This window comes from Stegostoma tigrinum, chromosome 2 (assembly GCF_030684315.1).
Source record: "Stegostoma tigrinum isolate sSteTig4 chromosome 2, sSteTig4.hap1, whole genome shotgun sequence".
NCBI classification, from domain to species: Eukaryota; Metazoa; Chordata; class Chondrichthyes; order Orectolobiformes; family Stegostomatidae; genus Stegostoma; species Stegostoma tigrinum.
In genome coordinates this window covers 45,263,425-45,289,443 of record NC_081355.1, presented here as the reverse complement: position 1 = coordinate 45,289,443, position 26,019 = coordinate 45,263,425, and the positions used below count along the sequence as shown (strand labels likewise).

The 26,019-nt window shown below is 41.9% G+C and overlaps 1 protein-coding gene across 7 annotated transcripts in view; it reads left to right on the top strand.

The window, feature by feature from the left end:
- The window catches only part of fbxl7 (F-box and leucine-rich repeat protein 7), a 425,983-nt gene extending 400,323 nt beyond the window's left edge, over nt 1-25,660 (top strand). For all 7 annotated transcript variants that reach the window (XM_048521747.2, XM_048521762.2, XM_048521771.2 and 4 more), the window contains 2 exons: nt 19,856-20,467; nt 23,959-25,660. In XM_048521747.2, coding sequence (XP_048377704.1) covers nt 19,856-20,467; nt 23,959-24,695 — 1,349 coding nt within the window. In that variant the 3' untranslated portion in view covers nt 24,696-25,660. The remainder of the gene's footprint in view (nt 1-19,855; nt 20,468-23,958) is intronic.
- The last annotated feature ends 359 nt before the right edge of the window (nt 25,661-26,019 follow it).

Genomic DNA, 26,019 nt, shown 5'->3' with positions numbered 1-26,019 from the left:
AAAGTATGTGCCTGGAACATGCTGCCAGGGGAGGTGGTAGAAGCAGATACAATAGCAACATTTAAGAGGAATTCAGGCAGACACATGAACAGGCAGGCGATAGAAGGATATGGACCATGGGCAGACAGATCAGATTTGTTTAGAATGGCATCATGGTCAGCACAGACATGTTGGGCCGAAGTGCCTGTTCCTTTATCTGTAATGTTCTAGGTCTTATATACAATGATTGGAAATGTGAAACAGTAAAGCAATAAAAACAAAAGGGGTGTTGTATACAGACCCTAGCAGCAGTCCTGATGTGCAAGATTATGTTGATGCAGAAACTAGGAAGTGTGTGGCAAAGCCAGAGTAGTGGAAATGAGGGCGTTTAACTTTAACATCAGTTGGGAGAGGCAGACAAGCACCTGTCAGAAAGGTGGTGAATTTCAGGAGTATGTCTGGGATAGTTTCAGACAGCAATATGTTCTGGATGCAACAAGGGAACAAGTAATATTGGATTCAGTGATGTGGAATGAGCCAGATTTAATTAATAACCTAATTGTGCATGAACATTTATCAAATAGTAACCATAACATGATCAAGTTTAATGTAGCATTTGAAGGCAAAAAATGTCTGAATCAGTTTTGAGTGTTTTCAAGGCCTACTTTAACGAGATGAGATAAAGACTACCCACAGTAAACTGGGAAAATCTGTTGCCAGGTAAAACAACGGAAGGATAGTGGAGGACGTTTAAAGAAACATATAGAACATAGAACATTACAGCACAGTACAGGCCCTTCGGCCCTCGATGTTGTGCCAACCTCTCATACCAATCTGAAGCCCATCTAACCTACACTATTCCATGTACGTCCATATGCTTGTCCAATGACGACTTAAATGTACTTAAAGTTGGCGAATCTACTACCGTTGCAGGCAAAGCGTTCCATTCCCTTCTTACTCTCTGAGTAAAGAAACTACCTCTGACATCTGTCCTATATCTTTCACCCCTCAATTTAAAGCTATGCCTCCTCGTGCTCGCCGTCACCATCCTAGGAAAAAGGCTGTCCCTATCCACCATATCTAACCCTCTGATTATCTTATATGTCTCAATTAAGTCACCTCTCAACCTTCTTCTCTCTAACGAAAACAGCCTCAAGTCCCTCAGCCTTTCCTTGTAAGACCTTCCCTCCATACCAGGCAACATCCTAGTAAATCTCCTCTGCACCCTTTCCAAAGCTTCCACATCCTTCTTATAATACGGTCACCAGAACAGTACACAATACTCCAAGTGCGGCCGCACCAGAGTTTTGTACAGCTTCACCATAACCTCTTGGTTCCGGAACTCAATCCCTCTATTAATAAAAGCTAAAACACTGTATGCCTTCTGAACAACCCTGTCAACCTGGGTGGCAACTTTCAAGGATCTGTGTACATGGACACCGAGATCTCTCTGCTCATCTACACTACCAAGAATCTTACCATTAGCCCAGTACTTTGCCTACCAGTTACTCCAACCAAAGTGCATCACCTCACACTTGTCTGCATTAAACTCCATTTGCCACCTCTCAGTCCAGCTCTGCAGCTTATCTATGTCTCTCTGTAACCTACAACATCCTTCGTATCCACATCTCCACTGACCTTAGTGCCATCTGCAAATTTACTGACACATCCTTCTACACCCTCATCCAGGTCATTTATAAAAATGACCAACAGCAGTGGACCCAACACCGACCCTTGCGGTACACCACTGCAGGATGAACATTTCCCATCAACCACCACCCTCTGTCTTCTTTCAGCAAGCCAATTTCTGATCCAAACTGCTATATCTCCCACAATCCCATTCCTCCGCATTTTGTACAATAGCCTATTGTGGGGAACCTTATCGAACACCTTGCTGAAATCCATATACACCACATCAACCAGTTTACTCTCATCTACCTGTTTGGTCACCTTCTCAAAGAACTCAATAAGGTTTGTGAGGCACGACCTTCCCTTCACAAAACCGTGCTGACTATCCCTAATCAAATTATTCTTTTCTAGATGATTATAAATCCTATCTCTTATAACCTTTTCCAACACTATACCAACAACTGAGGTCAGGCTCACTGGTCTATAATTACCAGAGTTGTCTCTACTCCCCTTCTTGAACAGGGGAACCACATTTGCTATCCTCCAGTTATTTGGCCCTATTCCTGTAGACAATGACGAGTTAAAGATCAATGCCAAAGGCTCGGCAATCTCCTCCCTGGCTTCCCAGAGGATCCTAGGAGAAATCCCATCCGACCCAGGGGACTTATCTATTTTCACATTCTGTAGGATTTCTAATACCTCTTCCTTGTGAACCTCAATCCCACCTAGTCTAGTAGCCAGTATCTCAGTATTCTCCCCGACAACATTGTCGTTTTCTAGAGTGAATATTGTCAAAAAATATTCATTTAGTTCTTCCCCTATCTCCTCTGACAACACACACAACTTCCCACTACTATCCTTGATTGGCCCTAATCTTACTCGTGTCATTCTTTTATTCTGCAAAAGTTATAGAAAGCCTTAGGGTTTATCCTGATCCTATCCACCAACAACTTCTCATGTCTCCTCCTGCCTCTTCTGAGCTCTCTCTTTGGGTCTTTCCTGCCTACCTTGTAACCCTCAAGCGCTCTAACTGAGCCTTCACATCTCATCCTAATATAAGCCTTCTTCTTCCTCTTGACCAGAGATTCCACTTCCTTCGTAAACCACGGCTCCCGCGCTCTACAGCTGCCTCCGTGTCTCACAGGTACACACTTATCTGGGACACACAGGAGCTTTTCCTTGAATAAGCTCCAAATTTCTAATGTGCCCACCCCCTGCAGTTTCCTTCCCTATCCTATGCTCTCTAAATCTTGCCTAATCTCATCGTAACTGCCTTTCTCCCAGCTATAACTCTTGCCCAGTGGTATACACCTATCCCTTTCCATCACTAAAGTAAACATAACAGAATTGTGATCGCTATCACCAAAGTGCTCACCTACTACCAAATCTAACACCTGGCCGGGCTCATTACTCAGTACCAAATCTAATGTGGCTTTGCCCCTTGTTGGCCTGTCTACATATTGTGTCAGGAAGCCCTCCTGCACACACTGGACAAAAACTGACCCATCTATAGTACTTGAACAATAGTGTTCCCAGTCAATATTTGGAAAGTTGAAGTCCCCCATGACAACTAAGCTGTCTCTCTCGCTCCTATCGAGAATCATCTTTGCTACCCTTTCCTCTACATATCTGGAACTATTTAGAGGCCTATAGAAAACTCCCAACAGAGTGACCTCTCTTTTCCTGTTTCTAACCTCAGCCCATACTACCTCAGTTGATGAGTCCCTAAACATCCTTTCTGCAACTGTAATACTGTCCTTGACCAACAATGCCACACGTCCTCCTCTTTTACCATCTTCTCTGTTCTTACTGAAACATCGAAATCCCGGAACCTGCAATAACCATTCCTGTCCCTGCTCTATCCATGTCTCCGAAATGGCCACAACATCGAAGTCCCAGGTACCAACCCATGCTGCTATTTCACCCACCTTATTTCGGATGCTCCTGGCGTTGAAGTAGACACATTTCAAACCAACTTCTTTGTTGCAGGTGCCATCTTGCATCCCTGAAACTTTATTTCGGACCTCCCTACTCTCAACCTTCTCAATACTCGAACTACAATTTTGGTTCCCATCGCCCTGCTGAATTAGTTTAAACCCACCCGAATAGCCTTAGCAAACTTCCCCCCCAGGATATTGGTACCCCTCTGGTTCAAGTGAAGACCATCCTGCTTGTAGAGGTCCCATCTACCCCAGAAAGAGCTCCAATTATCCAAGAATCAAAAACCCTCCCTCCTGCACCATCCATGTAGCCACATGTTCAACTCCTCTCTCTCCCTATTCCTCGCCTCACTAGCACATGGCACAGGCAACAAACCAGAGACAACAATTCTGTTTGTCCTAGCTCTAAGCTTCCATCCTAGCTCCCTGAATTTCTGCCTTCAATCCCCATCTCTCTTCCTACCTATGTCGTTGGTGCCTATGTGGACCATGACTTGGGGCTGCTCCCCCTCCTCCTTAAGGATCCCAAAAACACGATCAGAGATATCACGAACCCTGGCACCTGGGAGGCAACACACCAACCGTGAATCTCTCTTGTCCCCACAGAACCTCCTATCTGTCCCCCTAACTATGGAGTCCCCAATGACTACTGCTCTGCTCCTCTTCCCCCTTCCCTTCTGAGCAGCAGGGACAGACTCTGCGCCAGAGACCTGTGCCCCACCGCTTTCCCCTAGTAAGTCGCCCACCCCCCCCAACAGTGTCCAAAACGGTATACTTATTGTTGAGAGGAGTGGCCCTAGGGGATCCCTGCACTGCCTGCCGGTTCCCATTCTGTCCCCTGACCATAGCCCATGTGCCTTTTTCTTGTATTTGAGGAGCAACTACCTCCCTGTAACTCCTCTCAATAACCCCCCTGCCTCCTGAATGGTCCGAAGTTCATCCAGCTCCAGCTCCAGTTCCCTAACGTGGTTTTCGAGGAGCTGGAGTTGGGTGCACTTCCCGCAGATGTAGTCAGCAGGGACACTAATAGTGACCCTTATCTCCCACATTCTGCAGGAGGAACATTCAACTGCCCTGACCTCCATTCCCATTATTCTAAGTTCCCAAAGAGATTTTGAAAAATAAAAAATAAAAAATAAACTAGTTACCTTACCAATCTGATGCACAGAACCTTTTTTTTGGTTCGAGGAGGAGGATGGGTGGGTGACACTATCTGAGTAGTGTTTCTTGTGACGCAACCACACAAATATATTACCTCACTTACTCAGCAGTCTCGTGTCCATTCCTGCTCAGCGTCCACTCCGCCTATTCACAAGGTAAGTTTTTAAAACAGTGACTCACCTTCCCGACATTTACTACTAAACAGAACCAGTTTATACCCCTGAGAAGGAAAATCTCCACAACAAAAAATCAAGGGAAAATTAATGACATAAGGGACAGCATAAAACTAAAAGAAAGGCTTACAAAATGCAAAAGACAACACATATTCTGTTAATTAGGAAATATACAAAGACCAGCAAAGGGCCATAAAGCAGATTAAAGAGTTACTAAAAGGGATTATGAGAGGAGCAATGCTGGCCCACATTGAATCACTGTGGGGAAATGGCAGGCATGTTGAATGATTATTTTGCCTTGGCATTTACAGTCAAAAAGGAGGATAGCTTGCTGGAAGTTCAGGAAAATTAATAGAGAATCAGGGATATGGACTGAATAAATGGAACATAAGTAAGACATCAGTAATGAGAAAATTAATGGAATTAAAGAATGATAAATTCCCAGTCCCGACCCTTTCCATCCAATCATGTTAAAAGAAGATGGGGAGCATTTTGTAGATACCCTAACTAAAATCTTTCGGAGTTCCCTAGATACAGGAATTGCCCCTCTGGATTGGAAAATCACACATATGATTCTGCTATTTTAAGAAGGGTGAAAGAGGAAAACCGGGGAATTACAGACATTCTGTAGTGGGAAAATTGTTAGCGACTATAATCATAAGAATATAAGAACTTAAGAACTGGGAGCAGTAGTAGGCCATCTGGCCCCTCAAGCCTGCCCCACCATTCAATAAGATTATGGCTGATCATTTTGAGACTCAGCTCCACTTTCCCACCCACTCACCATAACCCTTAATTCCTTTACTGTTCAAAAATTTATGTAGCTTTGCCTTAAAAACATTCAATGAGGTAGCTTCAACCACTTCACTGGGCAGGGAATTCCACATATTCACAGGCCTTTCGGTGAAGAAGTTCCTCCTGACCTCAGTCCCAAATATGTTTCCCTTTAATTTGAGGCTATGGGTTATGGGGTAACGGAACACCTTGAAAATGTTCAGTTAATCAGGGACAGCAAGTGTGGATTCATGACAGGTAGGTCATGCCTGACAAACGTCACTGAATTCTTTAAGAGGCACCTAAGGTACTGGACAGAGAAATGTTTCTGGATGTTGCTTATATGGACTTCCAGAAGGCATTTGATAAAGTCTCACATACCAAATATTTAACTAAGATAGAAGCCCATGGAATTGAGAGCAAATTCCTGACATGGCTAGAAAATTGGATGAGTGGCAGGTAACAAACTAAAGGAGTAATGGTTGAGTATTCAAATTGGCAGGATGTGACCAGTGGCATCCCACAAGGTTCTGTATTAGGGCATCAGTTATTCACATTAATAGTGGCCTAGATAATGGCTTAGAAAATCATTTATATTCAAATTTGCTGATGATACATTAGGCAACATTGTCATTGACGGTATAAATGGTGGCATAAAATTATAAAAGGATATTGATAGACTAAGTGAATGGACTAAATTGTGGCAGATGGAGTTCACTGTAAGCAAGTGTGAGGTTATCATTTTGGACAAAAAAAAGGACAGATCAGGTTACTTTCTAAATGGTTTGCTGTTATGTACAGTGGCTGTCCATAGAGACTAGTGGGGTTCAAGTGCACGGATCTTCAAAATGTTACAAGCAAGTGCAGAAAATAACCACAAAAGCTAAGGGAGTGCTGGCCTTTATATCAAGAGTTCTGGAGGCAAGGGTGCAGAGGTCATGCTGCAGTTATACAAAACACTGGTTAGATCCCACTTGGAATCTTGTGAGCAGATCTGGACTACACACCTTACAAAAGTCTTGAAAGCAATAGATTGACAAGTATGATGGATCAGACTCAAGGGCCACATAGCTGACTTTGTTTCCTATATCTGTGGTCTTATGGTGTTGTGAAAAACTAATCTTTTTGTCAAGGTTAAAGAGTCCCCATGTTTATCTAGGGAAGTTAGCAAATTAATTATGAAGGACGAAAAGATGTTTGGTTATTAGAACTAAAATATGTAGGATCTAAGAGTGGTAAGGGCATGGAATGTCCTGCCTGCCAATATAATTAACTCAGCCACAGTAAGGGCGTTTAAACAGTCCTTGGATAAGCATATGGATGATGATGGGATAGTGTAGGGGATGGGCTTAAATTAGTTCACAGGTCGGCGTAACATCGAGGGCCGAAAAGCCTGTGCTGCGCTGTATTGTTCTATGTCATTATTGTTACTAGCATAGCATGTAATATACCAATTGTTTACGATGTTTAGAACTTGCTGTGTTTCAAACACTGCTGTAAAAATACTTTACTGTACTTTACTTTGTTTGCTTTCCCCAACAAGGTGGAGGAGAAATATGACATTTGACTTGGAAGAACTATTGTTAAGGACATTTGTAATTCATTTAAAATGTTCATGGAATCCGTAATTGTTTTAAAGATTGCTTGAAAATTATTTAGCTATTTATAACAATTGCAACGGATCACCTGTAATTTTCTTGAATAAAAGGAAATATCTATTCATGTGACCTGGTATCCCTAATCTGGAAAAGTACCGCCAGTTTGGGAGCTGAGATGGAAATTGCTAGACAAGCACAAATGAGAGCAAAAGACAAATACTGCAGTAGGGAAAGAATAGAGAAGCGCATTTATAAGGTGTGTGTAATATATAGTTAAAGGGTTACAGAAACCTTAAGAAAAGTTTAGAGCAGAGATTGTGAAATGCTACAGCTTTGTTTCAGTTTCGCCGCAGCTGACCAGATTATTTATTGAGATTCATTAAAATCAACAGATAAAGAGTCTTGGGGGAATCCAATCTTGCCATAAAGGTAGTTGTGAACATTGTAACATTTGGTTTACTTTATAATTCATACTGACTGTTATTTGCTTGTTGGTTCAGATTTATATTAAAGTAAAAGCTAAAACATGTGATCTTACTGGTGATTTCTTTATTTGAGGATTGTTTAAGGTGCGTGATTATTTTAGTTTAGGGTTCCCAGACAGGGCTGCAATGTGTTTAAATGTAGAGCAAATGCAAGGATCTCACCCAAAGGATTGTGTGTGAATGAACTAACCCAATGTGATATTAGTCTGGGGACCTATTTTAAATTGTGGGACTAGCTTTTGCATCCCACAGCAGTAAGATTGCCTCCTGTATCTGCTGGAAAGGTAAAATAAAGTCAGATAGGATATCTGCTAAAAATTACTATCTAGTGGTCCCTGTTGCAGGTACACAAAGCAGTATCATGTTGACTGTTGTGCCACTGGAATGATTTTTCTGCAACACTGAAAATGTTGGTCCCATTTTAGTATGATTTAATTATGCAGAGCTGGATTTTCAGCAATAACTAAATAAAAACAAAGTACTGAGACAGACTTAGCATTCACCATGGCATGCACATGAGCTGTCTAAGGTATCTCCACACCTTAATTATTCATCACTAGCAATAATTATCTCTTTAAATAAAAAAGAAGTAATATTTCCATATATTTAACTGTATAGCTAATCTTTAGATCGAAAAACTCTTGAGTTAAGTTGGGTCTGTGAAACATTTTTAAGGAGGGGTATGTGATGCAGGCAAAGATGGCCAGAGCACTTAAATAAATCTAAACTGCAGGTGGTAGAAATCTGAAAGAGAAACAGAAATTGCTAGAGAAACTGAGCAGGTCTGGCAGCATCTGTGGAGAGAAAGCAGAATTAATATTTCGGGTCCAGTGACTCTTCAGAAGTGAAGAACGTCACTGGACCCGAAATGTTAACTCTGTTTTCGGTCCGCAGATGCTGCCAGACCTGCTCAGTTTCTCCAGCAATTTCTGTTATTCATGCTGAGAATATTTTGACAGCAATAACAAATTTGATTCTCTGAACAATGTCCAGTTGAAATGTGAACAGAGATAATGGGAACCGCAGATGCTGGAGAATCCGAGATAACAAAGTGTGGAGCTGAATGAACACAGCAGGCCAAGCAGCATCCCAGGAGCACAAAAGCTGACGTTTCGGGCCTAGACCCTTCATCTTGTCTGCCTTCCACTGAGACCACTCTCTCCGGGACTTCCTTGTCCGCTCCACACTCTCCTCCAAAGCCACCACACCCAGCATTTGCCCCTGCAACCATAGGAAGTGTCACACCTGCCCCCACACCCCCTCACTCACCCCCATCCCAGGCCCCAAGACGACTTTCCACATCAAGCAGATGTTCACCTGCACATCCGCCAGTGTGGTATACTGCATCCGCTTTACCCGTTGTGGCATCCTCTACATTGGCGAAACCAAGCGGAGGCTGGCAGAACATCTATGCTCGGTTTGCAATAAACAAGTGCACTTCCACTCGCCAACCATTTCAACACCCCCTCCCATTCCCTAGACGACATGTCCATCGTGGGCCTCCTGCAGTGCCATAATGATGCCACCCGAAGGTTGCAGGAACGGCAACTCAAAATGGTATGAATGTAGATTTCACCAGCTTCAAAATCTCCCCTCTCTCCACTGCATCCCAAAACCAGCCCAGCTCGTCCCTGCCTCTCTAACCTGTTCTTCCTCTCACCTATCCCCTCCTCCCACCTCAAGCTGCATCTCCATTTCCTACCTACTAAACTCATCCCGCCCCCTTGACCTGTCCGTCCTCCCCGAACTGAACTATCCCCTCCCTACCTCCCCACCTATACTCTCCTGTCCACCTATCTTCTCCTCTATCTATCTTGGGTCCACCTCCGCCTCTCTCACTATTTATTTCAGAACCCTCTCCCCATCCCCCTTTTCTGATGAAGGGTCTAGGCCCAAAACGTCAGCTTTTGTGTTCCTGGGATGCTGCTTGGCCTGCTGTGTTCATCCAGGTGAAATGTTATGGTTTTAAATCAAAAGCATAAGCACAAATTAAAAGATTACACTTCGGTGTGGTAGTGATGGAGTGTTAATAGAACATAGAACATAGAACATAGAACAGTACAGCACAGAACAGGCCCTTCAGCCCACAATGTTGTGCCGACCATTGATCCTCATAACTTGCGTTGCCAGTTAAGATGTTCAATTGGGATTAAGTCAGTCTGTCAGGTGATCATGTCAAATGACACTCTTTAAAGAAGTTCTGCTCAAGATATTCTGAATTAACCTGTACCAATTTTATTCCATTTCTGGACCCAGTAGGACTTGAAGCCAAGCATTTTGACTCAGAGACACTAACACTGCACCACAAGTGTGCCTAAAAAGCAATCTTATTTACACACAGCAATCAGCAACTCCCCATCAGGGAATTAAATCTTTGTCTTCTATCCCCATGGATACTAACTGCTATAGTAACAGATGTTTTGCTCAAGATGTTTTCTAATCAACTGTACAGAGACACTATTACCTACCTCTGGAGCAGGTGGGACTTGAACATGGGTCTCCTGGCTCAGAGGTAGGGACACTACTAATGTGCCATTAAGAGTCGTGCTCAAAATATATTTCTTAATCAACCTGTTCAGAAATGTTGTGACCCAAAATAACTTAGGTTATAAAAGGTGGTGTCAGACACAGAATTTATATTTGTGATTCACTAATTAGAATTCACTAGTGTGATGGCAATGTCCATATCGAAGATTTGACATGCCTTGCAGAGATTTCCATGACAGAGTTGTATAGTGTTGTGGTCAATGTTGTCCTGGAGGGTGGGTAGTTTGCTGCGAACGATGGTCTGTTTCAGATTTGGTGGTTGTTTGAAGACAAGAAGTGGCGGTGTGGGGAAGATCTTGGCAAGGTGCCTGATGATGTCCTGAAGGTTGTAAAGAACATGGCGTAGTTTCTCGGCTGCCAGGAAACACTGGATGATGAAGGGTGCCCTATCAGACGCATTCCACTTCTGTCTTCTGAAGAGGTCATTACGATCAATGAGTTGAGCATCATATCCTGTTCTTAAGAGAGTGTCCTTCAGCACCTTCAGGTGTCTGTTCTCTCAGGACAGTGACTTCAAAGGAATTTGGGGATTTACATATACATATTAATCAATTTAACAGCATCTTATGTTTGTTTAGGAGTAAGACTCCGAAAGCTTGTGTTTTCACATAAACCTGTTGGACTATGACCTGGTGTCGTGTGATTTCTGATCTTGTCCACCCCAGTCCAACACCGGCACCTCCACATCAAGGTCCTCAGAAGTAGAGGTCTCAGAGTTGCTACATGTGCCATGTGCTAATCAGAGTAGAAATAGCAGGGTATATCAGATGAAATTATGAGGGGCATTGTTAGGGTAGACAGGAAGAAACGCTCTTGACTGATGGAGGGTTCAATGTCCATTGAGCATAAATTTAAGGTAACAGGCAGATGGTTTAGAAGCAATGTGAGGAAAATCCTTTTCACCCAGAGGGTGGTGGAAGTCTGGAGCTCACTGCCTGTAGGGATCATACAGGCAGCAATGCTTACAAAATTTAAGCAGAAGTTGGATGTGTATTTGCGATGCTAAAGCATGCAAAGTAAATGATGGAAAGTGGGATTGGTGCAGACTCGATGGACTGAAGTGTTTTATTCTGTGGTGTAGATCTATGACACTGTGATCAATGGAGCAGATAGGACTTGAATCCAGCCTCCTGGATCTGGGGTAGATACCACAACAGCCCCTTGAGGGAATTGAACCACGGCAGCAGGAATACATGCCACAATACTAACATGGAGATTCCAGGAGTGCTGCTCAAGATACTTTCTAATCAACCAGTTTAGAGGTGTTAATAAACACTTCTGAAGTGGGTAGGAATTGTACCTCATGTCCTGGCTCAGAGATACAGGCACTACCATCATGCTGAATAAACTCTGTTCAAAATATATTTTGTAATCATCTGGTTCAGATGTAAGAATACTACCACTGATTCCACAGAGATATAAGGGAGATCTCTTAAAAATATTTTCCTAAGTATTCTGTACAGAGATATTATCATGGAGCAGATGGTTCTTAAGGCCTCCTCTCTCAGCAGTAGGGACACTACTACTGTGCCAGTGGGATCATGCTCAATTCTTTTCCAAATGTAAAGTGATCATAATCTGACACTTTTATCAGGGAGAGACTATGAATGGTGATTTAATCTGAGGGTCATGTTTCAGGCAAGTGCCAAGGTTGAGAAGTTGGGAACTTTATGAAAACCTCAGCCAGTGTAGAAATGGAATCCCCACTGCTTTTGTTGCTGTGCATCATAAATCAGCCATTCAGATGACTGAGCTAATACAGAACCCAACTCTTTTTTCTTCAACATCAGGAAAATATCTGTGTGCCCAATTGAATATTGCAAGCAAAGCTAACATCAGAAAATGAAGGGGCTAGGGAGAGAGGGAGGGGACTAATCAAAATGGAGTTGGAGGGGGAAATAAAGCACTATGTCCCCCACAGTGCCCATCTCTCGCCCATCTCTCAATAAAGGCATCGAAAGCATTGATGGACACCGCATCTTCCCTCTCCAATAACACCCGGGCTCAAACATAACTGCAGAAGAGGAGCAGGCAGTTGGTAGAGATGACCCTTTCGATAGCCCGCTGTCTGGACCTATTCATAGCCAGCTTGGCAGCAGCCAGCTGTTAGATATTTTCTAATCTACCTGTCCAAAGATGTTAGCTATTACGTGGGGGCATAGTTTTAAAGTGAGTGGAGGTGGATATAGGGGAGGCGTCAGAGGTAAGCTCTTTACTCTGAGAATGGCTGGGGCATGGAATGCATTGTCAGACAAGATAGTGGAGTCAGCTAATTAGGGACATTAAGCAACTATGAGATAGTCCTATGGATGATAGTATAAGGTAGGGTGGAGGTTAGATAGACCTTAAGATTAGGGTAGAAGTTCGGCACAACATTGTGGGCTGAAGGGCCTGTACTGTGCTGCACTGTTCTGTGTTCTCTGTCATTACACACCGCTAGAGCAAATGGGCCTTCAACCTAGGCCTCCCAGTTCAGAATTATGGGTCACTACAACTGCAGCGCAAGCGCACCTATGTTCTTCTAGAGCCGTGCTATTATAATGCTTTGCAGACAGTTTCAGCCAACCTCTGATACACCTCTGGGAATGTGTAGGACTTGAAGCCAGGCCTCCTGGACCAGAGATAGGCACACTACCATGACCCCCTTGAATTCTAATCAACAATTACCTATTTAGCTAATATCACCTAAAACAGATTAACTGGCTATTTATCTAATAAACACAGCTTTTGAAATTCCATGGAAGCTTTGTAGACCTGGCATAACATGAAGGGACAAATCCACCCATAAGTGTGTGTCGTTTGCTATTGCAATGATGTTCTTTTTGGTGGGTTAGAAGGGCTTTTTTAATTAGTAGTGCTAAGGGTACTGATATACAAGTTAGGATAGAATAAAATGTTCACTTTTTTGCAGTCTACCTGCACTAATGTACTCTTTATCCAACTCATGGCTGAGGTGCTGTAAGAATATTAGGGGCCTTTAGGGGAATGAGGAAATACCAAAGCCATACTGAACTTAATTGTGTGTGCAGCTGATAACCTCAGAAGACGACAAGACCAAAAGTTAGTAGCTCCTGTATTTGTTTCAAAAAGCAATTTAATTTTTTCACTTCTTGCACATTGCAGCAATGAATCAGCATTTCCTCACTTCTTTTCATATCATACAATCCTACAATGTCAAAGCAGGCCAGTTGGCCCTATCGAGTCCACACCAGCACTCCTAAGAGCATTCCTCCCAGACCCATCCTATCCCGCAACATTACACTTCCCATGGCTAATCCATATTGCCTTCACATCCCTGGGCATTATGGACAATTTAGCATGGTCAATCCACCTAAACTGCATATCATTGGACTATGGGAGGAAACCCGAGCATCTGGAATATCCCACACAAATACAGGGAGAATATGAAAACTCCACACGACCACCCAAGGATGGAACTGAACCCGGGTTCCTGGTGCTGTGAGGCAGCAGTGCTAATCTATGAGGCACCCATATGTATAAACAATTATACGGTCATATGTAATGCAGCAGCAATAATACCTGGCCTTACAAAATCACATTGTAGATCAGCACTGTAACAGCTGCCATTTCAAGAGTTCATTCCAGCTCTTTACATGACTCACTTTACCTATTTATCATATAGCCAGACAAACATAATTATTCCTTTCCATACATGGGTCATTGAGAAAACAGCAAGGAATAGAGGAATACACCACATTAGCAAAAGTAACAAGAAACATTCCTGAAGTATTTTAAATGCTTGAACTACTTAAAGTCTTCAATAAAATTGCAAACTATATTACTTACACCCCCAAAACCAAGATTAAGTGTGATGTACCCAATAGTCAACTGTATACTCTCAAATTAAGTTAACTACTGTAATGGTAACTTTCCATTTAGTCTGAAGTACTGTAAGCACATTTGAAACAAGAGCAAGCAGTGTCTTTCTGTGTTTCCATCAAAGAGGCAGCAGGTGAAATAACTACATGGATTAGCAATTTATATTATTTATGCAGGGATTTATAAACAGAAGTAGACTTTTATTCCCTCCCAGCTATTCAATGAGATCATTCCGATCACAGAAGTTTTATAGCACAAAAGAAGGCCATTCAGCAATCATGACTGCACCAACTCATTAAATCAGCACAATTACCTGTTACCAAATCTCCTTCATTTTCCCCATACTTCTGCACATTATTTCGTCCAAAAACTATCCAATGCCTCTTTAACTGCATCAATTGAATCTGCCTCCACCATATGGAAGGCAGTGCATTCCATACTTTAACAAGTCGCTGTGCAAAAAGTTTTCTCTCAGATCTCTCTTGTTTCATTTGCACATCACTTTAAATCTTTACCCTATGGTTCTTTCTTTTGCAGACGGAAACAGCTTCATAGTATCTATTCTGTTTAGGCCACTCATGATTTTGAAAATGTCAATCAGATCTCTTCTTAGGCTTCTCTGCAAGGAGAACAGTCTCAACTTTTTCAATCTGCCCTCATAGCTGAAGTTCCAGATCACTGGAATTATGTTTGTGAATTGTTTCTGCACTATCTTTAATGCATTCACATTCTTCCTACATTGTGTCACCCAGAACTGAGCACAATTCTCCAGCTGAGATCCGACAAGTATCTTGTACAAGTTCAACATCACCCCCTTGTTCTTATACCCTGTGCCTCTATTAAAAAGCCTGAGGATACTGTATGCTTTCTTACTGCTGTCTTTCCTGTCCTGCCACTTTCGATGATATATCCATATTTACACCAAGGTCCCTCTGCTTCTGCAGCCCCCTTAGAGTTGTGAATGCAGTCCAGTCCATTACAAGAATTAACGTTCTTTCCATTGACTCCATTTACACTTGCTGCTGCTTCAGGAAAGCCCCCAACATAATCGAAGACCCCTCCCAACCTGGTTATTATGTCTTCCACCCCCTTCCATTGGGCAGAAGATACAAAAGTTTGAAAACACGTACCAACAGATTCAAGAACAATTATGTTCTTCTGGAGTTCTACACAGTTGTCCTCACAGTTTACAGTTTTTCCAAGTTTTTTGTCATTTGTAAACTTTGAAGTTGCCCTTTGCACATCAAGATCTATATATGGAAAAGCAAGGGTGCTGCTAAGTAACTCCACTACAAACCTTTCTACAGCCTGAAAAATATCCATTAACCATTATTCTGCCTGTCACTCAGTTTATTTTGTGCCTTGTTGCTACTGACCCTTTTATTCCATGACCTCACAGTGTTGTGTGGCACTGTATCAGACACCTTCTGAAACTTCATGTGTACCACGTTAGTGATGTTACCCTCCTTGAGGCTTTTGTTGCCTTTTCAAATACTCTAGCAAGTTAGTTAAACATGATTCCCCTTTAGAAATCCAGGTTAACTCTCCTTAATCATTTTTCCATGTAACTACTGTTTCTATTTTGAATAATCATGTCCAGAAGTTTCACCACCACTAACATTAAACTGACTGGTCTGTAGTTACAGAGTTTATCCTAATAATCTTTCTGGAACAAGGTCATAATGCTTGTAATTTTTCTGTCTTTTGGAACCTCCCCCAAGTTTGGAAGATTGTGGCAGTGCCCCATAATTTCCACTCTCCTTTCATTCAAAATCCTTGGATGTATGTCATCTAGCCTGAGTGCTTTGTCAACTTTAAAAACCACAGTCTGTCCAACACTTTTGACCTATCAATTTTGAACACATTTGACCTATCAATTTTGAACCCTTTTACTGAACTTGAGTTCCCTGTTCTGTCACCAAGGTCTGGATAGCATCTCCCTCTTTGGTAAAGGCAGGTGCAAAGTATTCATTTAACACCACAGCCAAGCCTGCTGCCTCCAATTGAAAATCCCGTTGTCATTCCTAATCAGTCCTACTCCTCTTTTTATCACCTTTTTATTATTTGTATGGCCATTGAAAACTTTAGGGTGCATCTTTATGTTGATTGCTGGGTTTTTTTGCATAATTCCTCTTTGCTTCTCTTGTTTGTTTCCTCACCTCCCCTTTGAACCTTCAATATTCCTCGTCATTCTCTATTTTGTTTTCTAGTTGACACTTGACATAAGCACACTTTCACTTCTTCATTTTAATTTCTATCTCCTCTGCCATCCAGGAGCACTAGATTTGTTTGTTCTACCTTTCCCATTTGAAAAAATATACCTTGACTGCACTCAAACCATATCAACTGTGAAGGTGGTCAATTGTTCAGTGTCTCTTTTTTTCCTGCAAACCAGCCATTCCATTCAATCCTACCCAGCTCTGTTCTTGCCCCTTTGAATTCCACTCTTCGCCAATTGATTTTTTTCACTCTGGATTGTTGCATGCTATTCTCCACCATCATGCTGCATCTAATGATCACTGTCTCCTAAATGGTCCCAAAACAGACACTTGATTCACTCGTCCCACCTCCTTCACAACAGCCATGTCTAACTACTCGTTTAACATACTGTTATATGAAGTTCACATAGCAGGTCAGGCAGCATCGGAAGATCAGGAAAGTTGACATTTTAGGCTGTGACCCTTCTTTCAAAATCTCTGAAGAAGGAACCTGACCCAAAGTCAACTTTTCTGCTCCTTTGATGCTGCCTGCCCTGCTGTGTTCCTCCAGCTCCACACTGTGTTATCTCTGACTCCAGCATCTGCAGTTCTTACTATCTCTGAGTGAGTTATAGGATGTTCTCCTGCATGCAATCGAGGAACACATGTCCCTCACTGCCCCATAAACCACAAGCCTCCTAGTCTATGCTTTGATAATTGGAAGTCTCCCATTACAACTACTGTGTCATGTTAGCATGTCTCTGTAATTTTCCTGCACATTTGTTCTTCTACGTTCTGTCCAAAGTTTGATGGTGGAGATCTGAAAAGCAAAAGAAAATGCTGGAAATAATCATTAGTCCTGGAGTGTCTGCAGTAATAAACAGTCAACAGGCTGAATTTTCATTTCAAGAGAGGGAGAGAGGAAGTCTAGACAGTTTCCATGTGCCCTCAGGAATACAGTCACTCTTCAGGTTATTCATGACGGTGTCCCTTTAATTTGCATTGTGTCAGACTCTGTCCAATTAGGTATGGCAAATGTGCTCTTGAAGTTGCAGAGCCAATAAAAGGCATTCCAGCTTCAAAGTGCAGCAGCTGGGAATAGAAATTCAGTAATTGAGAGTATACTTCAAGATGAAGCCAGCCTTTCATCAAACTTTTGAAAAAGTTTAAACAAATATCAGTCAGGCCGTCGTTTAGGGTTTTGGGGATATGGGATTATAAAATGGATGTCCTTCCAAAGAGCCCACACAACTAGATAGGTACAAGGCTTTTAGGGCAATTTGGAACACTGCCTCCATCCCAATGAAAGTGTGCCTCGACATAATTAAATATTTTCCTCAATGCATTGAGAAACTAGCACTATTTAGGTACTTAAGTGTACTTAATAAGGCTACTCAGCAAACCATATTGGCTGCCTGTCTTGGAGGGTGTAACTCTGCGGTTCTCAACTCTCTTCTGCAGAAATGACCAATGCAAGAACATGGTCAGGCAATTGACATGCCAGCCGCATTGGTATTTTCACACCCTGTTTACTCCTGTTTCCACTACCAGTCGGACATTAAGCCCCTGAGTGCTATGTTGCTCTCTACAAATGCTCTTCAGACCCGTAGAATATTCCTAGCAATTTTAGCCTTTACTTCACTCCTAAAAGTGCTGGCTGTAATATTTGATTATGGCTCCCTGGCCTAAACCTCTTATCAAATCAGTTTCCCTCAATACAAACAGAAATTGCTAGATAAAGTCAGCAGGTCTGGGACCATCTGTGGAGAGAATGCAGAGTTAACACTTTGGATCCAGTGATCCTTCTTCAGAACAGACCCAAAGCGTTAACTCTGCTTTCCCTCCACAAATGCTGCCAGACTTCCTGTTTCTCTAGCAATTTCTGCTTTTGTCTTGAATTTCCAGCATCTCTAGTTCTTTAGTTTGTCTTTGTTTACAGTTTCTCTCAATATATCCTATCAGTTTACAGTAACAGCCTCAAAATTTTGATCACATCACCATTTGATCTATGCACTCCACATAATCTAGCATTCTTCTAGGAATAAATGCCTGTATTCCTGGGCTAGATTACGCCTCCCCCACCAACAATATAGCATGTTTTATGCAAAATGACATGTGAAATATGTCCAGCAGCTAGCCCACCAACTTTATACCACCCGACCGAAACCAGTTCCCATGAAAAAATAGGCAGATAAGTGCCAAAATTACAGCCCACCTGCTACTTGTAAAGAAGAAAAAATCAACAAGTCAACTGTCCCAAATGTTACAATACGGATTTCATCACATGGTTGACTAGGCATATATTTTTAATCCAACTGGCTAAAAAGCAGGAAGGAAGTGGAGGTGTGCACATCAGGGGCATCCTCCTTAAGTTGTTTCCCCCATGCATATTTGATCCTCTTACCTAGCCACCAAAGTCCGGTCAGAGCTTGTCCAACTTGACACTCTATTTGCATTTATATGGTTTGCATTCTGTTTTCCTCATTGCAACATTTAAAATACTAAGACCAATAAAGAACCCATGTCAACATAATATTTTTGCTCCAACTTCATGACCAATTAACTTCAAGTGCTTTTACTTGCTCCAATTTTAACGACTCCACCATTGCTGGCCATGCCCTCGGCTGCTTGGACACCACATTCTATAAAACCTTCCCTAAATCTTTTTTACCTTGTTCCTCCTTTAAGGCACATCTTAAAACCAAGGTTTTAATCATCTTACTTATTTGCTCTTTTCATAGCTTGCTTTATAATTCTCCTGTGAACAAGCTTGGCATGTTTATTGCATTAAATGCACTGTGTGTATAAGTTGTAGCACTTTCTACTTGAAATCAAGTCTTCCAGTGCCAGCTACAATGGACCTTTCCAACCTCTTTTGGTGAGCTCCCAGTTGGAAGTAATGGAACTGAATCCAGATAAATGGGGAGTTGGGTCAATGAATTGCCAACAAATGTTGCTTATCAGTCCCGTCACTTTGGGAATGGGACTTTTCTTCTGGTGGTATCTGGACCCAGCAGCAAAATATTATTGGCAAGGATTATTCTTATGTCTCTTACTAATGAGCTTGGTGGCCTAGTTGGAGTCTGGGTAGGTATTATTAACTTCTATACTTGCCAAAGTAGATGATTTTACCGTGGGTGCTTGGTGTTGTCACTGTTATAATATCATATTCTGTCCTACGTATATTTGGTGCACAGTCACTTCAGAAAAGAGCATGAAAAAAACTTAGGAGCAGCACGGAAAATAGCAGTAGCACTTGTGGCAGCAGTAGATCAACTCTCACTCGTGGTAAATTTGCTGCTATTGCCTTGGACTAAGTACAAGTACAGATATAGTTGAATGAAATTTATCACTTACAAATATATCTTATGATTATTCATGTGATTATTTACATAAGAGGCAAGTAGATGAGCACATGAGAAAGAAATGACAGTATTGTTCAAGAGGATGTGCTGACAGAGCTGGCACTCTGGAATTAGAGTAATCCCAATTTTATTGTTCACTAACACAAGTTTTCTGCATATATTCCAGATTCAGACTTGAGTATGCGGACATTGAGCACACCAAGCCCTGCACTAATCTGCCCTCAGAATACCCAGTCTTTTCAAAATGGCCAAGGATCCTCCACATCATCTTCCTCGAATACAGGAGAGACCATTGCTATGATTCACTCCCAGCCAGTGTTCTTTATACCCCAGTGTGCCATCAGGCCAGCATCAAGTTTGCAGAAAGAACAGGCACCCATAGACAAGCTACCAGACCAAACCTTGATCCAGATGTTTTCACACCTTCCTACCAACCAGCTGTGTCTTTGTGCACGAGTTTGCCGTCGCTGGTACAATCTGTGCTGGGACCCTCGATTGTGGAGGACTATTCGTCTGACAGGTGAAACAATGAATGTGGACAGAGCTCTCCGGGTTCTTACCCGAAGGTTGTGTCAGGATACGCCCAATGTATGCCTTATGTTGGAAACGGTCATTGTTCAAAGCTGCAGGCGGCTTACAGACAGAGGTCTCTACACCATTGCTCAGTGCTGTCCGGAACTACGACAGCTAGAAGTGCCAGGTTGTTACAACATTTCCAATGAAGCACTCTATGACGTTGTTTCACGGTGTCCCAACCTGGAGTACCTGGATGTTTCAGGTAACTATAGTAACTGAAGGATACTTGACAGCATTTGGCAGTAGCCCATGTACCTGAGTTTTTGGCTGTTAGCCAGAGATTCAAATATCTGTCAGACTCTATGTTAGAAGTACAAGTCCTGGAGGCACAGAGGCTGTTCTCTCTTTGGAGAGAGACAACATGTGATGGAATCATAGAGCTGTACAGCATGGAAACAAACTCCTCGGTCCAACTCGTCCATGCCAACCAGATATCCTAAGTTAATCTAGCTCCATTTTCCAGAATTTCGCCCATGCTCCTATAAGTCCTTCCTATTCGTAAACCCATTTGGATATCTTTTAAATGTTATAATTATACCAGTCTCCAGCACCTCCTCTGGCAGCTCATTCTATACACACACCATCCTCTGCATGAAAAAACTGTCCCTTAGGTCCGTTTTAAATATTTTCCCTGTCACCTTAAACCTATGTCTTATAGTTTTGGACTCCACAACCCCAGGGAAAAGGCCTTGGCTATTCATCCTATCTATGTCCCTCATGATTTTATAAACTTCTATAAGCCTCAAAAGCTCTAGGGTAAATAGCCTCAGCCTATTCAGCCTCTCCCTGTAGCTCAAACCCTCCAGCCTTGGCAACATCCTTGTAAATCTTTTCTGAACCATTTCAAGTTTCACCCTTCTTAAAGCAGGGAGATCAGATTTGAACACAGTATTCCAAAAGTGACCTAGCCAATGTCCTGTACAGCCACAACATGACTTCCCAACTCCTATACTCAATGCACTGAGCAATAATGGCAAGCATTCCAAATGCCTTCTTCATTATCCTGTCTACCTGCGACTCTACTTTCAAGGAACTATGAATCTGCACTCCAAGGTCACTTCGTTCATGCAGTCCACCCCAGGACCTTACTATTAAGTGTATAAGTCCTGCCCTGATTTGCCATTCTAAAATGCAGCACTTCATATTTATCTAAATTAAACTCCATCTGCCCAGCTTATGAAGGTCCTGTTGTACTCTGAGGTAACCTTCTTCGCTGTCCACTATACTATCTATTTTGGTGTCATCTGCAAACTTACTAATACCTCCACTGTTCACATCCAAATCATTTATATAACTGATGAAAACAGATGGACTCAGCACTGATCCTTGCAGCATACCACTGGTAACACGCCTCCAGTATGAAAAGCAACCCTCCACCACCACCCTCTCTCACCTACCTTCCAGCCAGTTCTACTTCTAAATGGCTGATTTTCCTTGTATTCAATGTGATCTAACCTTGCTAACCAGTCTACAGTGTGGAACCTTGTTGAACACCTTACTGAAGTCTATATAGATCACACCCATCACTCTGCCTTCATCAATCCGTTTTGTTACTTCTTCAAAAAATTCATTTAAGTTAGCGAGACATGATTTCCCACACGCAAAGCCATGTTGATTATCCCTAGGGGGTCACAATGCCTCAGGTGAGGGGTGAAGTTAAGAAAGTGCAGATTTCATCGTAATATCTGCTGGTATGGGAATTGAACCCATGCTACAGGCATCACTCTGCATTGTAAACCAGCTATTTGGTCAACTGAGTTAACCAACCTCTACCAGATATCATTTGTCTTTTGTTCAAGTAGCAATATGACAACAATGATGCATTTAATCTCTCTATCTTTCTATTTGGTTTTCCTCCTTAATAAGGGTGCTGTCCCTTTGGCAGTGTACTCGCTGTCAAGTAACAGGGCTTCCACATGCACTATCCTAGTTCAACAGGCATGGGAGAGGCCTGTGCCAAATATGTTAACCGGCAGGGTTGACTTGATTGGATTGCTGGTTAATAAAAGGATAGGTTTCTGCTTCCTGGGGTGTGGGCTTCTTGTTATGGGTATATCATAAATTGATTTATTATCCATCCCTAAATACCCTCGTGATCTTCCCCAAATCTGGCCTCGACTTGAGAAGCCAATTTTTCCCTTAATCTTTGGCTCAGGTCTGAAGAGAGATCAATGACGTGCACTGATTTTTACGGTGAAAATACAACATTTTATACATTTTCTGCTATAATAATCAAATACAGCATAGTCACTGTCCTTCTCTATTAATCCATACACCCAATTCCATTGGATACCTAATTAATGATGGGCATTCCTATGCACAACCTCAGGTTCCCATGGTCTTACGGTGTTTACCAGACATTGTCATCACTAGGCCTTAGGATCTTTCTATGCATCCTATTTATTTGCATTCCAAAGCTATTGGCTAAACTCCTTCAGATCTGTCTCAGGCTGCTTAACTCAAAGGACAATGTGAATTTCATTATGCATTGTATTACTTCTTATATCAAATTCAGCCAAATCTCTTGATTTCCCACTGTCCTAATTATATATGTAGAAATACAAAAGGCAGTTAATTTTAACTAATTGCTATTAGGTTAATTTCTATTGTAGAGTTAGTTACAAAATGTAAAATTGGACAGCTACTTCTGCTGTTAGCACTTTGTAATTAATGCGTCGTGAACAATTTATAAGTCCTCTGAGTGCAGTGTTTCCTAATACTAATTAACTTAAACATTTAGGTTTAAATGTTTTTCTCCTCATGCTTGTATTATACTTAGGTAATATGTTAAAACTACTTCTGTGATTATGAATTCTTAATTAAAGTCTATTTAATGTAGTAGGTACTTTCAAAGAAGCAAGTATTTACTACAAAGTAACTTTATCTGTTGACTTTGCAGCTCCTTACGGAGTTAATCTTGGCTGGTTCATGGGCTAAGACCTATGCCTGTTATTATTCATTTACTGGCACAATCATCCTTTAATTAATGAGGCTGGAATTAATCCCTTATCTGTTCTTAGGCATTCTCCTATCAAAACTGTCTCAGATGGTTGGCAGTAAGGCCCTTTAGCTGACCTTGGAGTAGTCTTGTTCAAAGCTACGATTGTGCTTCACTCAAATGTTAGAGTAGGCTGTCCTATTTTGTTTTAATCCTGGTTGGCCGATCTGTGTTTTTCGAACATGGGCCACTTTGGCATAAAGCAGGTACAGGTCACTTTGCATGGACAGATACAAGTCACCCCTACAGGAATTCAGTATAATTTCTTCCCCCAAAGAATGGTGAAAATGTGAAACTCTCTATCATAGCAGTTGATTCAGGCAGATGGTATAGATGCATCTAAGAGAGAGCACGAGAAATGAAGGGGAGGGCCAGTAGAGTTAGAAAAGATGGAAGTGGACTTGAGTCGAACATAAACACCTGCTGGTTGAATAGTCTGTATAATGTAATTAATTTTTATATAATAATTTCTATTATGACCTTTTTATTAACATGACTGGAATCCTGCTCTTTTTTTTAAAGAAAGGCGTGTAAATATATATGAGAAAAAAGAGTGGAGGGAATGAAGTAATTGATCATTCTTTCAAAGAATTTGCATAGACACATTGGATCAATTCGGCTCAATGCAGGGACTGTTATTTTTATAAATTCTTCATGTTAATAGTTTAAAGCATTGTTCTCAATATTTTGTCTAGGTTGTTCCAAAATAACCTGCATTAGTCTGACAAGGGAAGCTTCCATCAAACTCTCTCCACTTCACGGGAAACAAATCTCCATACGCTACTTGAATATGACAGATTGCTTTGTACTTGAAGACGAAGGGTTGCATACGATAGCAGCTCACTGCACCCAACTGACCCACCTTTACCTGCGTAGATGTGTACGTGTCACAGACGAGGGCCTCCGCTACCTGATGCTTTATTGCACAACAATCAAAGAACTAAGTGTCAGTGACTGCCGTGCTGTGAGTGATTTTGGAATGAGAGAGGTGGCAAAATTGGAAGCACATCTGAAGTATCTCAGCATTGCTCACTGTGGCCGGATCACAGACGTGGGTATCCGTTACATTGCCAAGTATTGCAGTAAACTGCGTTATCTGAATGCTCGGGGTTGTGAAGGAATAACTGACCATGGAATTGAGTACCTTGCCAAAAATTGCACAAAACTGAAGGCTCTGGATATTGGGAAGTGTCCATTAGTTTCCGATGCAGGCATGGAGTTTTTAGCGTTAAACTGTTACAACCTGAAGCGGCTGAGTCTTAAGTCCTGCGAAAGCATCACTGGCCGCGGTTTAAAGATTGTCGCCGCTAACTGCTTCGAGCTTCAGATGTTGAACGTACAGGACTGTGACATCTCTGTTGAGGCACTGCGATTTGTCAAACGCCATTGCAAAAGATGCATTATAGAACACACCAATCCGTCCTTCTTCTGACAAAACGTTCAACAACGAATTGGAACAGACCATCGATTGTAAAAACAGATTTTATCTCATTTTCCTTCTCCTCAATCCAAATATTTAGTTGGCTTCCACAATGTAAAATTATTACCCTGCTATGACAGAAAGTCATGGTAATGATGTTTTTTTCTTTTCTCTCCTGTATTCTTGAATGCCAGATCAACAAAGTAGATATCCAAAGGCATAAACTAAATACATTCAAACTTTTTAAGTTGCTGGAATAATTTATCATTTGTGACATTATTACTAAAGTCTGCCGCTGGGAATGAAAATGGAAAAATTCAGCACAACACTTGCCTCCTCCTTCTTTTCAATTTTTTTTTAAATGGAGCACTATGTTTTACATGACAGCCCATCATAATATTAGATCCTGATGGGGAGGGATACCGTCACTTTGATTGTTATAACATGAAGATTCTAAATAACATTGCATTCCCATGTTTTTATTTCATTTAAATAATAAAAAAGCGTAATAATCCTAACTAAAAAGTAATGCACTTATTGTTCTGGTATCTTCACAATCAGCTAAACTTAACCACATGTTGTGCTAACAAGGTGTAGAGCTGGGTGAACACAGCAGGCCAAGCATCATCAGATGAGCAGGAAGGCTGATGTTGCAGACCTAGACCCTTCTTCAGAAAAAAAACATTGTCACAGGTGGGGCCAAATTGGGAAGGCTTGAATGTGGACTGTAATCCATTGGGGATGTTCTGGTTCCATAGGCAGGTACTAAGAAAGGTGATGTGGCTGTAGTACCTGGTTTGCTTCAGGACGTGGTCTAGCAGTTTCAAAGCTAAAGAGATTACAAGAGCGTTTCAGTGAGAGAGAGGTCCACTGAGGTTTTTCCGGAGGGAGGAGGGTAACTTCTTCAGGGTAGGCATCCTTAGAAGAGGCTTCGCAGTGGGGTTAAAACTGTTTCAGAGATATTAGGAACTGCAGATGCTGGGGAATCTGAGATAACAAGGTGTAGAGCTGGATGAACACAGCAGGCCAAGCAGCATCAGATGAGCAGGAAGGCTGACGTTTTGGGCCTAGACTCTTCTTCAGAAAATAAAGGAAGAAGTTTCTAGGCCAGAAACATCAGCCTTCCTGCTCATGTGATGCTGCTTGGCCTGCTGTGCTCATGCAGTTCTACACCTTGTTATCTCAGATTCGCCAGCACATGTTGTGCTGTTGAGTGAGGGACAAACGGCCAATGCAATGGATGGTGCCCTTTCACCTCACTGAGTCCAGGGTTTAAATGCAGTCTTGTCTGATAGTGTCGTGGAGAATGATCAGGAGATGGAGAGAGTTCTTCAAG